Below are 15,379 nucleotides of genomic sequence, written 5' to 3' on the forward strand. Positions count from 1 at the left end.
CATCAGTGAGCAGTAGCTCGCAGTTTCACTTGTTACAAATGTTCTTGTTTTACAAAGTTTTATGTTTATTGAATTGTTGAAATATATTAAATCATAAAATTTTACCTTTGTATATCTTTATTTGCATCTGTACAGGTAAAAAATAACTGCAGACACAAACAAACACAAAAAATGAAATTTCTGAGTCAATTGCACAAATAATTCATATTTTGTTCAGCATTGCACAATGACACAATAAAATCAATGCAGCAGTCTCAGGGTTAAACACCAAGAAGCAATACATCCAATTTAGTTTTGGCAAAATTGCAGCAGTTCATGAGTGATACGTTCTTGTTTGAGTCTATTGTTTAATTTTCATTTCTGCTTTTCATCTTTAAAACTATAAAACTTGGTTGATCCAAAATGATCAGCAAGACAGGTTTTGGCACACAGTTTCCATTAAACACAAATATTCTTGTTGCATTGCAAAATTTTTTGAAATTTAATAGTTCTACAAGTGACATGAGTCGAGATATATTCACAGTGCATATTCCTCATTTTTCAGACTGTCATGTCAGAGAAATCTTCAGATGTTAGTGCTAAACTAAGGATAGAAGGTATTTTTTTTAACTTTATATCATTATTATATACATAGTCGCTGGGCTTCCAAAATGTTGTATATTGCCTTTGTTGTTGTTGCTAAAACCTACATTTTCACACAATCCGGCTTGATGGTAGGAAATCTCTGATGTTCCAAAATATCATACAGTTTAACCAATAAACACATTGGAAATAAGATTAATAACTATAAAAGATAATAAACTATGGAGCTATACATTTAGCACCTTTCAAACATATGATATACACGACATAGTAAGTACCACCAAATATATGATATACACGACATAGTAATTAGTACCACCAAATATATGATATACACGACATAGTAAGTACCACCAAATATATGATATACATGACATAGTAAGTACCACCAAATATATGATATACATGACATAGTAAGTACCACCAAATATATGATATACATGACATAGTAAGTACCACCAAATATATGGTATACACGACATAGTAAGTACCACCAAATATATGATATACATGACATAGTAAGTACCACCAAATATATGATATACATGACATAGTAAGTACCACCAAATATATGATATACACGACATAGTAAGTACCACCAAATATATGATATACATGACATAGTAAGTACCACCAAATATATGATATACATGACATAGTAAGTACCACCAAATATATGGTATACACGACATAGTAAGTACCACCAAATATATGATATACACGACATAGTAAGTACCACCAAATATATGATATACACGACATAGTAAGTACCACCAAATATATGATATACACGACATAGTAAGTACCACCAAATATATGATCTTCTTTAGAATGCTATAGTCAGATAGTACAAGCAATATTCTACTTTGCTAGAATTATTTCACCAAGAATAAGGTAGCCATTGTGTAGATGACATGCTGACATAATAGCTGTTAGAAATCAATAATTTTGTCTCGCGTGCGACTAAAGTCTAAGAATGTGAGATATAAGGATCACACTCCAATCATGGCATGACTCAGTGATCAAGGTCAAGTGGTCGATGTCAAGTCAGTATCTTAGATGCTATAAACAGTAGGTCAACTATTTTGATGTATACAATGATTGTAAGGTGAACATGTCTGTCTGGCAGTTTTCCACTGACCTTGACCTCATTATCATTGTTTATTGGTCAATGTTGAGTTGTTGTGTTAAGTCTGTTCCTCGAATCATGTACCAAATAGGTCACCTATATATGATTTATAGAATAGTTGTAAGGTGAACATGTTTGTCAGGCAGTTTTCAACTGACCTTGACCTCATTTTCATGGTTCATTGGTCAATGTTAAGTTGTGTTTTGTCTGTTTATTTGATCTTATAAACAAAAAGTCAACTATATTTTTTATATTGGATGATTGTTAGAGGTACAAGTCTGTCTGGCAGGATTTATCTGACCTTGACCTCATATATATGGTTCTTTTATCGATGTTTTTTTCATTCTAAGGTATGTTTCCGGATACTATAAGCATTAAGTCATCTATATTTGATACAATGTATTTAAAATAAGGTATGTTGAGCATGTCTGTCTGGCAGAGTTCATGTTAACTTTTCATGTCAGGGTGTTTTGTGCCCAATTATATATGGTGTGTGCTTTTCTCATCGTTGAATGCCTTGCAGTGACCAATCGTTTCTTTTCTCCACTTATTTGAACTCTGGCGGATAGTTGTCTCATAGACAATCCTACCACATCTCCTTTATTTTATATTGACCTCAATTTTCATTGTTCATTGGTTCAAGTTTAGTTTTCTTGGTTAGGTCTATTTCACAGATACTTTTAGTAAAAGGTTAACTATATATTTTATGGAATGATTGTAAGGCTTACATGGCTGATATTTACTACCTGCTTGCAGATACTTGATTTTTCAATATTTTGAATGAACCTAATGAACTCAAATATTTTTGTCACACATTTCTCTCAAATACTGCAAAACAGAATGACTCTTTATTTGGTCAGCTGCTTGTTATTTCTGAGTATTAATGTGTTTGCACTTTTCTGATCGTCAGACACCTACTTCTTGTTTTCCAATACTTTGAGTTAAGAGTGGAGGTATGCTCAGTCAGAAAGCAAGCCCTTACAAACGACTGTTGTTGCTACTTTTTAAAGACAACAATGGGACTGATATTAAGGGGTCTTCATTAAAATTCATAGAATTTTTTAATAATTTGTCAAAATGTAGTTTTTAATCATGCTTTTTTCCAAAATATCATAAACAGTATGGGTCATCGGACTTTTTTTCACGCTACAGCATGTACAGGTTGTGTAAAATTGACAGATTTTCTATAGATTATGCATGGAAAATCCAATTTTGTGCGATAAAAAGAAAACAACACCATATAATTTTAAGATAAAATGTGAGAAGATAGATCTTATAACATGCTTTTAGATCAGAAGAAAAATGAAGTCGCCAGACTTGTTTTCTTGCTTTATATTAAAATATGTAAATTCACAACACTTTCTATTATAAAAATTACTTAAACGAGGTATTTCCCCTACTATCTGAGTTAAGTCTCTTATGTGGCAAAGTTGAATAAAAATGAATCAAACATGAAAAGTCTAACACATGAATTAAATACTTAACTCTCAAAATTTGTACATTTCATTAAAGATCTAGACCATTCATTATTTGCTACTTCAAAATCCAAGATGGAGGAAGACACCCACCATTCTGAAGTTGCCTTATACTGCGGGAAAATGAAATTGGCGGCAATTTAGTAATTTTCTGTTTCTGTTTCTTACTTCCCATTGGAGTCAGAAATTGATGTCTTGAGCATGTGTCTTGTTATAATACAAAAAAATAATTAAAATTATGCAAATTGTCTGTTAGTTTTTCTACTATTTTCACCAATAAACTTGCATTAAATAAATTTTACAGAAATATAAAAAATAATACAGACATTTTGTATCTGAAAGTAAAAAAAAACACTATTTAAAGTCTAAAGATCTGTCACCCCTTATGAAACCCCATTTGAACTAAATTCCAAAAGAAAGACATTTTTTGACATTCAGTCATTGTAGTTTTTTGTCTGAAACATGGATATCAACATGCATGTGAACCGAATGTACACAACATTTAGTGTGTTTCAATCAATTATTTAAATTATGTTCACTTGTAAATAACAGCATATAGATCTAAAATGCAGCAAGAAACTCCCGCACCCGAAAGCGTCCTTCAGCTGGCCCCTAAACAAATATCTATACTGGTTCAGTGACAATGATCGTCATACTAAACTCCGAATAATACTTGTAAATAACGGCATATGGTGCTTAGATAAAAAATATTCTTATTTGTTTGAAGTGTCAATAAAGGGATGTAACTCGTAAATTACTATTACAGAAAAGTTTGACTGATTGAAGTGGCACATTTGCCTATTACAGCGTATTAAGTGGCACTTTGACACTGGCCAGTTCAGAAAAAGTCTCACCACATAATTTAAATTCAGCATAGCTCAGAAGTTAAGAAAGAAATTTCAACTTCATCATGCTTCGGTTTCATTTGATATGACTTTTTTTAATGAAACCAACCGGGGTCAGCTTTCCGACTGTGCTTAGCACAACATTGTGTGCTTTGTTGTTGTTTTTTTAAACCCACATTCTCTCTTTTAAGGACTCAAGTATTTGGTTTTGTAGAAATGTAAATTGTTATCAGATCAACATTTATTATTATATCTTTAAATATGAAAACAATCTATTCTGAAGTGAGAAAAGATCATATTTACTTTTTGTTTTAGCCTTGGCAAAGTCAAGGCGTTGAGACTTGGGCCTGCTATTGGTGGTGTCAACAATTTAAAAAAAAAACGTGATTATTATAACAATACGAAGATGTGGTATTACCTTATATTTCCAGCAGTCCATTCATACTGTTGCTGTTGCATAATAGTTGATATATAGATGTGGTATGATTACCAGAAAACAAATGACGTAAAAGTAAAAGAACTATAGCTAGGTCACCTTACAGCCTTCAAAAATAAGCAAAACCATACCACAAATTTTGCTATTAAAGGTCCTGAAATGACAAATGTTAAATAATTCAAAGGAGAAAACTAATGGCCTGATTTATGTACAGAAAAATCAACCAAAAAAAACCAAATATGTTATACAGCAATAAAGGAAAACCACTGATATACAGCAACAAAGGAAAACCACTGAACTATATGCTCCTGACTTGGTGACAGGCTCATGCAGAAAGATTACAAGGACACGGGGGTCACTTTCTATATAAAGGTATACACAGACATAATGCTGGTATGGGTCACTTTTTTGGAATGTCAAATATATCAATGGTGTGTTATTTAAAAATGTATATAAATGGGGTGTGATTTTCTGATGATGCATGAATGGTTAGGGATTTTAGCATAAATCTATAAATGAATTGGGTGTGTTAATCAAACCCCAGCCGCACGTCTGTACCCAAATTTATAGATTGTCAAAACAGTTGTCCCTTTTAGGTGGTCTAGAAAAAAATAATCAACAGGTGAGGAAAAGGATAAATTGTGTAAGAATTAGAGAAATGTGTAAACTTAATTTTAAAAATAGAGTGAAGTTATAATGTTCTCCTATATGAAAAAAACTCTTTACGATAAAATATCTTTATAGATGAAATGGTTCCAACTGAAATAAAATTAATGGCTGACAAAAGATCTATTGATTTGTACCTCAAATTACTTGAGTCAGGCTCTGAGAAAAAGAGAGACATACGTTTAGTAGTTGTTGGGAAGAAAGGTGCTGGGAAGACATCATTGATTAGACGATTGTTTGGTGAAGACATTACAGATGTTACCAGTACAAATGGAATCGAAATTCACAAAATAAAATGCAAAGCAATGTCTGATGATGGCATATGGAATAAATTAGATGGTATGATGTATACGCCTAAATATGTTTCTCTTTTCTTAAGAAAGTAATTTATAACAGTTTTAGTTTCTAGTTTACATAACATATTTTTGAGCAATAATTTGGGTTGGTTTGGGGATGTTCAGTTCTGGAGGCATAGGTCTAACACGATCTGATTCAAAGTTCCATTTCGATGATTTCAGGTCTTGAATATTCACAATTAGTTCGACGTGTTGGAAAATAGATGAGAGGCATTAATTGGCCAAATGCAAATCTAGTGCATTAAGTTGGCAACATTAATTATGTTAGCTTTTACGCAGTATAAGCAAAGGTGAACAACATCAAATAGATAATTTTCCCCCCTTTTAAGCATAATTAGATGTTATTTGAATAAGATAGGAAAACTGTTATACATACAAAAAATGTAGGGATGCAGATTGTCAAAAGACTTCCTATAACTCTTTATCTACCACTGACGGATATATACATGGTTTTCATTATCGTTCTGTCCGCAGTGACTGATAAATCTGCTTGCATAATCTAGCGTGTTTTCGCAGTGACTGATAGATCCGTTGTAACATACACTAGCGCAGTCCCGGTGACGAATATTTCGGGAAAATATACCACTATTAAAACCCTTTAGATTGGACAAAACTGTTGGGGAATCCCGAAATGAACCAATGAAATTCGGTTTAACAAATGAATAATCTTTCAACTCGTACATTCCTTTTTAACAAATTATGATGAATTTTACACGTGTTCGGAATGCGATTAAAACAATGGCCAACAAATGGGCTATCAAATTGGATAGCGAAAGTGAAGAATTTGAAGGATTTATGCAATTAGAAAGCAAAATTAGAAGTATCGTAAGGGATAGTTTAGTTTGTCGGAACAAGATTGGGAGTCTTCCGAGGCTGAAGAAGCCAAACATGGACAAATAATTTGAAAACTTTTTCGTCCTTTAACAACCGCTTTCATGTTTGATAAGGAAAAGAAAGAAATTGATTTGGTATTTGTTTCATTTTTCAATAAATATACAATAAATACTGATTAATTAAACATTTCATTAGAGTACTCATAACACAGCCTTAACAATTTGTGAAAAATTCTCTCACTGCAAATTTTCTCTGGTAGTTACCTACAATTCAGCTGCAGTAGCTATCTAATCAGCAGTGTGTAGTAGTGAACTGTAAAGGATTCTGTGGTAGATAAGAAAATATTGCACTTTAAAATGATGATTCTTAAATTGTTTCTATATTATCTTTAGTTAACAACTATAATTTTTACAGAGGAACGGGATCAGCCTTTCAACATAGCTAAAATGTTAAGTCCCCCCTTATAGGAGTTGTTGCCCTTTAATGATAATTGTAACTATTGTTTTACGCTTCTGGCTATAATCATGAAACAATAGTAGTTATAGAGTACCTGGAAATAGCAAAATTATCAGCTAAAAATCTTCAAACAAGTTGACATGTCTGAAATTTTTATACCCCCCGCTTTGAAAAAAAGGGGGGTATACTGTTTTACCTCTGTCTGTCCTTCCGTCAGTCCATCAGTCCATCAGTCCGTCAGTCCCTCCGTCCCATTTTTCTCAGGAACTACAATATAAGGATTTCTGAAATTTGGTTTCAGGGTTTATATAAGTCTGCTACACCGTTTGATGCATTTTCAGATTCATCACTCGACAACTTCCTGTTGACCGAACACTTGTATTATTTTACACATGATAACCAAATTGAAAATTTTCGTCACATTTTTCTCAGAAACTACAATACAAGGATTTCTGAAATTTGGTTTCAGGATTTATACAAGTCAGCTATACCGTGTGATGCATTTTCAGATTCATCACTCAACAACTTCCTGTTTACCGAACACTTGCATATTTTTACACTATTAAAATTATCCACTTGCTTGTTCATCCTACTGCTTAAAGGAGTTATTGCTTTTCAGTGCAATATTTACTTATTTATGTTTTATGACAATATTCATAATAGGTAGAAAGAAAATGTTTATCAAAAATTATCAGCAAAAAGATTTATAAATAAGTTAAAAAAAATCATCGATCACTCCTTATATGAGTTATTGGGCATGCCCTTTATAAAGATTTTTATACGAAAAAAAAAGATGAATCCACCAGAGACCAATGGCGTAGATTTAAGTTACTATAGGTCACCGTACAGCCTCCAACAATGAGCAAAACCAATATTGTATAGTCAGCTATCCATGTTGTTAGTTTTTGGCTTGAAAACCTTGAAAACTGTAATGAATAGAAAAAACACTAACCATGCTGATCAGCTACAATGACGATATGATCTACAAATAAGACAACATGACTGCAATCAACATTTGACTCATTAGATAATCATCTGTTGACACTTTGTAGTTGTTGTGACAATTTTTACTTTTTTTTTTATCTTTTTTGGGTGAGCTATAATCATGAAACAGTGTAATGATAGAGATGTGGAAATGCTATGCTGAACTTTCTTGGCTCGTACATATTTGAATACCAGGACAAGTAATTTTTTGGTCTGGATTGCCCGTGGACAAGTAAAGACATACACTGAAGAAAAAATTCAAATATTTCACAACTTATTAAGATGTATTATTTTTTGTAAAAGAAACCAATGTTCAACACATGAAAAACATATTTTTTTTAAGTCAAAACATCAATGTTCATGACGAGAAGTATTAATTTAAACTGGAAATAGATTACTAACCAGAATAAGAAAAACAAGTTTGCAAACCTGGGTCTCATGAACATTATGGTAAATTTGTCCATTTACCCGGGATCATCAATTAGGTTTTATTTGCTATCTAATTGAAGTGTCATTTTAATTTTTTTGGAATGAATTCTATCAAGATGTATAAATACCTGGTAAAAACACCAAGATTGGATAATCAAGACAAAAAGAATGAAAATAATAACGAAGAGTTGAGATAAATTGGAAAACAGAGGCAGAGAAAGACGTCTTTGTCTTTGTTTTTATTGACATATTTGCTTGTTGTTGTATTGAGTAAGATTAAAACACCATGTTGACTGCTGTACCCCTATTTTCTTTACATTTTTACGTATTATGTTTGTTTGTTTTGTTTACACATCCTTGTCAATAAAATCGAATTTTATGCGAATGTCATACAAGTGAGAGGTTGAGCTAGCTATAAAACCAGGTTTAATCCACCATTTTCTACATAAGAAATGCCTGTACCAAGTCAGGAATATGACAGTTGATATCATTTGTTTGAAATGTTTGAGCTTTTGATTTTGCCATTTACTTGGAGACTTTCCATTTGGAATTTTCCTCAAAGTTTGGTATTTTTGTTATTTTACTTTTTATACGACCGCAAAAAATTGGTATCACGTCGTCTTCCGAAGACAATGTGTTTCTGGACAATAACTTTAGTGTAAATAGAAATCTATGCAATTTAGACACAAGGTTTATAACCACAAAAGGAAGGTTGGGATTGATTTTGGGGGTTATGGTCTTAACAGTTTATGAATTAAGGGCCAAAAAAGGGGTTCATATAAGGATTTTTGTTGTTTTCAGACACTAACTTGTGTTTAAATGTATGAATCTCTCTGAAATTATACCACAAGATTCCATACCACAATGGGATGGTTAGGACTGACTCTTTGGGGGGTTATGGAATTCGGGGCAAAACAGGGGAAAACAAGGGTTTCCTGGTAAATGGACAATTGAGACAGTTTAAAAGCAGTGTAAGGGAGGTAATCCAATTACATTTAAAGAACAATGTTGAGTATGTTTGATTACCTCCCTTACACTGTTTGTAAATTATTTATGAATAAAAGTTGTACTTTCTTTCTTTGTCTAAATAAAATTGAGAATGGATATGGGGTATGTGTCAAAGCAACAACAACCCGACCATAGAGCAGATAACAGCCGAAGTCCACCAATGGATCATCAATGTAGTGAGAAACTCCCGCACCCTGAGGCGTCCTTCAGCTGGCTCCTAAACAAATTTGTATACTGGCTCAGTGATAATGGACGTCATACTAAACTTCGAAATATACACACAAGAAACTAAAATTAAAAATCATACAAGACTAACAAAGGCCAGAGGCTCCTGACTTGGGATGGGGTTAAACATAATTTTTTGAGATCTCAACCCTCCCCCTATACCTCTAGCCAATGTAGAAAAACAAACGTACAACAATACGCAAAGTAACACCTAGTTTAAGAGACATCCAAGTCTGATTTCAGAATATGAAACAAAAAGAAAATAAACAAAATGACAATAATACATAAATAAGAACAGACTACTAGCAGTTACTGACATGCCAGCTCCAGCTCTCAATTTAAACTGATTGAAAGATTTATGTTTTCATCATATGAATATCAGGCACAATCCCTCCTGTAATTAGAAATTAGAATTTGATATTATGACCATATTATCTTGACCGAAAGAATTTTTATTTTTGAAAAAAGGGAAAGGGGGAGGTGAAAAATTTTTTTGTGTGTGTGGGGGGGGGGGGGGTAACGAAGTTGCGGAGGGTATAATGTTTTTGACCCGTCCGTCCGTCCTTCAGTCCGTCCGTCCGTCAGTCCTGTTTCTTGTCATCGCAACTCCTCTCAAACCACACAACAGAATTTCACGAAACCTTTTCAGATAATAAGGACATACTATGTAGTTGTGCATATCGACGGGAAATTGCGATTCAATTTTTTTTCTAGGAGTTACGCCCCTTTGAACTAATTTGCTTCAATGTACTACTGCAACAGTTTGTCATCGCAACTCCTCTCAAACCACACAACAGAATTTCATGAAACCTTTTCAGATAATAAGGACATACTATGTAGATGTGCATATCGACAGGAAATTACGATTCAATTTTTTTTCTAGGAGTTACGGCCCTTTGAACTTATTTACTTTAATGTACTACTGCAACAGTTTGTCATCGCAACTCCTCTCAAACTACACAACAGAATTTCACGAAATCTTTTTATATGAAAAGGACATATTATGTAGTTGTGCATATCGACAGGAAATTACGATTCAATTTTACTTCTAGGAGTTACGCCCCTTTGAACTTATTTGCTTCAATGTACTACTGCAACAGTTTGTCATCGCAACTCCTCTGAAACTACATAACAGAATTTCATGAAACCTTTTCAGATAATAAGGACATACTATGTAGATGTGCATATCGACAGGAAATCACGATTCATTTTTTTTTCTAGGAGTTACTCCTCTTTGAACTTATTTGCTTTAAGGTACTACTTCAACAGTTTGTCATCTCAACTCCTCTCAAACCACACAACAGAATTTCACGAAATCTTTTTATATGAAAAGGACATATTATGTAGTTGTGCATATCGACAGGAAATTACGATTCAATTTTATTTCTAGGAGTTACGCCCCTTTGAACTTATTTGCTTCAATGTACTACTGCAACAGTTTGTCATCGCAACTCCTCTGAAACTACATAACAGAATTTCATGAAACCTTTTCAGATAATAAGGACATACTATGTAGATGTGCATATCGACAGGAAATCACAATTCAATTATTTTATAGGAGTTACGCCTCTTTGAACTTATTTGCTTTAAGGTACTACTTCAACAGTTTGTCATCTCAACTCCTCTCAAACCACACAACAGAATTTCACGAAATCTTTTTATATGAAAAGGACATATTATGTAGTTGTGCATATCGACAGGAAATTACGATTCAATTTTACTTCTAGGAGTTACACCCCTTTGAACTTATTTGCTTCAATGTACAGTACTACTGCAACAGTTTGTCATCGCAACTCCTCTGAAACTACATAACAGAATTTCATGAAACCTTTTCAGATAATAAGGAGATACTATGTAGATGTGCATATCGACAGGAAATCACGATTCAATTTTTTTTCTAGGAGTTACTCCTCTTTGAACTTATTTGCTTTAAGGTACTACTTCAACAGTTTGTCATCTCAACTCCTCTCAAACCACACAACAGAATTTCACGAAATCTTTTTATATGAAAAGGACATATTATGTAGTTGTGCATATCGACAGGAAATTACGATTCAATTTTATTTCTAGGAGTTACGCCCCTTTGAACTTATTTGCTTCAATGTACTACTGCAACACTTTGTCATCGCAACTCCTCTGAAACTACATAACAGAATTTCATGAAACCTTTTCAGATAATAAGGACATACTATGTAGATGTGCATATTGACAGGAAATCACAATTCAATTTTTTTTCTAGGAGTTACGCCTCTTTGAACTTATTTGCTTTAAGGTACTACTTCAACAGTTTGTCATCTCAACTCTTCTGAAACCACAGAACAGAATTTCATGAAACTTTGTAGATAATAAGGACATACTACGTAGATGTGCATATCAACAGGAAATTACGATTGAATTATTTTTCTAGGAGTTATGCCCCTTTGAACTTATTTGCTTCAATGTACTTCTGCAACAGTTTGTCATCTCAACTCCTCTAAAAACACACATCAGAATTTCATGAAATTTTGTAGATAATAAGGACATACTTTGTAGATGTGTATATTGACAGGAAATTATTATTCAGTATTTTTTCTTATACTTATTTAATTTCTCCAATGACAATGTGGGGACGTGGTGTATGTGAGCGTGCTCACTAAGGTTCTTTAATTTATCTTTGATATGATATCTCACAGAATTAAGGAATATTATCATTACACTATTTCGTTTGTTATTTATAATAATCTTTTTAAATTGACATTTTGTCACATGCCTTTCTTTGGATGTTATCTCGTATGGGAATTAGAGGCTTTCCAACAGCAAAATGTAGATCAATGCTTCATCAAAATTGTGTCTTTTTCGAAATTTTCTGTGAATCTTTGTAAAATTTCTGATAATTATGTTTTAGTATAAATCAAACTTAGAGTTCCGAGTCAATTCTGCTAGCTAATGCTGCTATATCATGTGAAGATATTGATATACAATGTTTTGTGATTTCACACGAGACAGCTATCCACCAAAGACAAAAAGACGAGGGTTTAAATAAACAATTACAACTCACTGTTTGCCTTCAAAATGATACAAAAACCACACTGTCGCATGGTGGTTCAAGTTTATTTTATACTGGGATCTCACATTTTTTTAATATTATTGTAATTTTCTATTGATAGGAACCAATGGAGAAACTGAAATTCATGCAAGACTCTTGAAACCATTCAAAGGGACAATTGAAGCATCAGTAGAAGGAGCCCATAAAGCTGTTAAGGAAAACACACCATCAACAAGTTTTGATGAATCAGAGACAGTAACCCAGCAGCCTAAAAAAATGTTACCTTCAGTTACCACTGAATCTCGAGTTGAACCTCCAGTAACCACTGAATCTCAAGTTGAACCTCCAGTAACCACTGAATCTCAAGTTGAACCTCCAGTAATCTTGCAGCAACGAAACCAAGCATTAGAACAAGCAAAAATGGAAATTGAAGCCATGCTTAAATCTAATGTTGATTTACATGACAAAGAGGAGTATGCCACATTATTGTTATGGGATTTTGCAGGAGATGAAGAATTTTACCACACACATCAAACTTTTTTATCACAAGATGCGATTTATCTTGTTGTAACAAAACTCAATGAGGCTGACGACAAAAAAGCAAAAGGTAATATATCATATACACTTATATGCGGTCAAGCTTAGCGAAAGGTAGTGCGTACGAGGTAATCAGTCAAACAAACTTTATTAGATTAACTCGTAAAGGAATGATCGTTTTCATTGGCCAATTCAAACCTTGGCCCTCACACCTGCGAAAATAGAACACGCGTACTATAAGTTGAATGGACTGATCAGTATTCACGTAGCCGGTCAAGGTTGTTATAACCTCCATCATCGTATGCACGTACATTATTGTGTTCTTGATTATCCCATAGCAATTCTAGCTTTTCAATGATACACGTATGTGCATGTAAAATTATATATTCACTCTGTGGTTAAAGTTTTTAAAATTTTAATAACTTTTTTAAACTATCCTTGATTTCCACCAAACTTGGACAGAAGCTTGTTAATGATCATAAGATAGTATCCAGAAATAAATTTTGTAAAAGACAAAATTCCTGTTTTTCAGTATTTTATTGATAAGAGGACTTGGTTTTTCTGCCAGTTAACATTACATTCACTCTGTGGTTAACGTTTTTGTCGAGTTAGCCTATGACTTATGTCGCATTATTGTAGGGTGTACATATCTAGCTGGCAGGTGTCATCTAACTTTGACCTCATTTTCATGGTTTAGTGGTCAAAGTTAAGTTTTTGAGTTTTGGTCTTTTTTTATAATACTACATGTATATGCAATAGGTCAACTAAATTTGGTGTATGAAAATATTTATGATCTATATGTCAGTCGTACAGGTTTGTTTTGACCTTAACCTAATTTTCTCGGTTCATTGCTCAGTGTTAAGTGTTTGTGTTTTAGTCTGTTTTTATACGACCGCAAATTTTGAAAAAATTTTCGTCGTATATTGCTATCACGTTGGCGTCTGCGTCGTCGTCGTCGTCGTCGTCGTCGTCGTCGTCGTCGTCGTCGTCGTCGTCGTCCGGCGTCCGAATACTTTTAGTTTTCGCACTCTAACTTTAGTAAAAGTGAATAGAAATCTATGAAATTTTAACACAAGGTTTATGACCATAAAAGGAAGGTTGGTATTGATTTTGGGAGTTTTGGTCCCAACATTTTAGGAATAAGGGGCCAAAAAGGGCCCAAATAAGCATTTTCTTGGTTTTCGCACCATAACTTTAGTTTAAGTTAATAGAAATCTATGAAATTTTGACACAAGGTTTATGACCACAAAAGAAAGATTGGGATTGATTTTGGGAGTTTTGGTTTCAATAGTTTAGGAATAAGGGGCCAATAAAGGGCCCAAATAATCATTTTTCTTGGTTTTTGCACAATAACCTTAGGTTAAGTAAATGGAAATCTATGAAATTTAAACACAATGTTTATGACCACAAAAGGAAGGTTGGTATTTATTTTGGGAGTTTAGGACCCAACAGATTAGGAATTAGGGGCCAAAAAGGGACCCAAATAAGCATTTTTCTTGGTTTTCGCACTATAATGTTAGTATAAGTAAATACAAATCTATGAAATTTAAACACAAGGCTTATGACCATAAAAGGAAGGTTGGTATTGATTTTGGGAGTTTTGGTCCCAACAGTTTAGGAAAAAGGGGCCCAAAGGGTCCAAAATTAAACTTTGTTTGATTTCATCAAAATTGAATAATTGGGGTTCTTTGATATGCCGAATCTAACTGTATATGTAGATTCTCAACTTTTGGTCCCGTTTTCAAATTGGTCTACATTAAGGTCCAAAGGGTCCAAAATTAAACTTAGTTTGATTTTGACAAAAAATGAATCGGTTGGGTTCTTTGATATGTTGAATCTAAAAATGTACTTAGATTCTTGATTATTGAAGTTTTTTTGGTCCAGTTTTCAAATTGGTCTACATTAAGGTCCAAAGGGTTCAAAATTAAACTTTGTTTGATTTCATCAAAAATTGAATCCTTGGGGTTCTTTGATATGCCAAATCTAACTGTGTATGTAGATTCTTCATTTTTGGTCCTGTTTTCAAATTTCAAATTCTACATTAAAGTCCAAAGGGTCCAAAATTAAACTAAGTTTGATTTTAACAAAAATTGAATTCTTGGGCCTCTTTGATATGCTGAATCTAAACATGTACTTAGATTTTTGATTATGGGCCCAGTTTTCAAGTTGGTCCAAATCAGGATCTAAAATTATTATATTAAGTATTGTGCAATAGCAAGTCTTTTCAATTGCACAGTATTGTGCAATGGCAAGAAATATCTAATTGCACAATATTGTGAAATAGCAAATTTTTTTTTAATTAGAGTTATCTTTCTTTGTCCAGAATAGTAAGCAAGAAATATCCTATTTGTGCAATAGCAAGAATTTTTTTTAATTGGAGTTATCTTTCTTT

General features: G+C 33.2%; 1 protein-coding gene across 1 annotated transcript in view; it reads left to right on the forward strand.

Moving 5' to 3' along the window:
- Window positions 1–15,379, forward strand: part of LOC139497795 (death-associated protein kinase 1-like) — a 46,915-nt gene that overhangs the window by 21,018 nt on the left and 10,518 nt on the right. Inside the window, exons 9-11 of the mRNA XM_071286028.1 lie at window positions 545–596; window positions 5,212–5,472; window positions 12,572–13,057. Of these exons, the coding sequence (XP_071142129.1) occupies window positions 545–596; window positions 5,212–5,472; window positions 12,572–13,057 (799 nt within the window). The remainder of the gene's footprint in view (window positions 1–544; window positions 597–5,211; window positions 5,473–12,571; window positions 13,058–15,379) is intronic.

The sequence above is a fragment of the Mytilus edulis genome, chromosome 12 (genome assembly GCF_963676685.1).
Source record: "Mytilus edulis chromosome 12, xbMytEdul2.2, whole genome shotgun sequence".
Taxonomy (NCBI): Eukaryota; Metazoa; Mollusca; class Bivalvia; order Mytilida; family Mytilidae; genus Mytilus; species Mytilus edulis.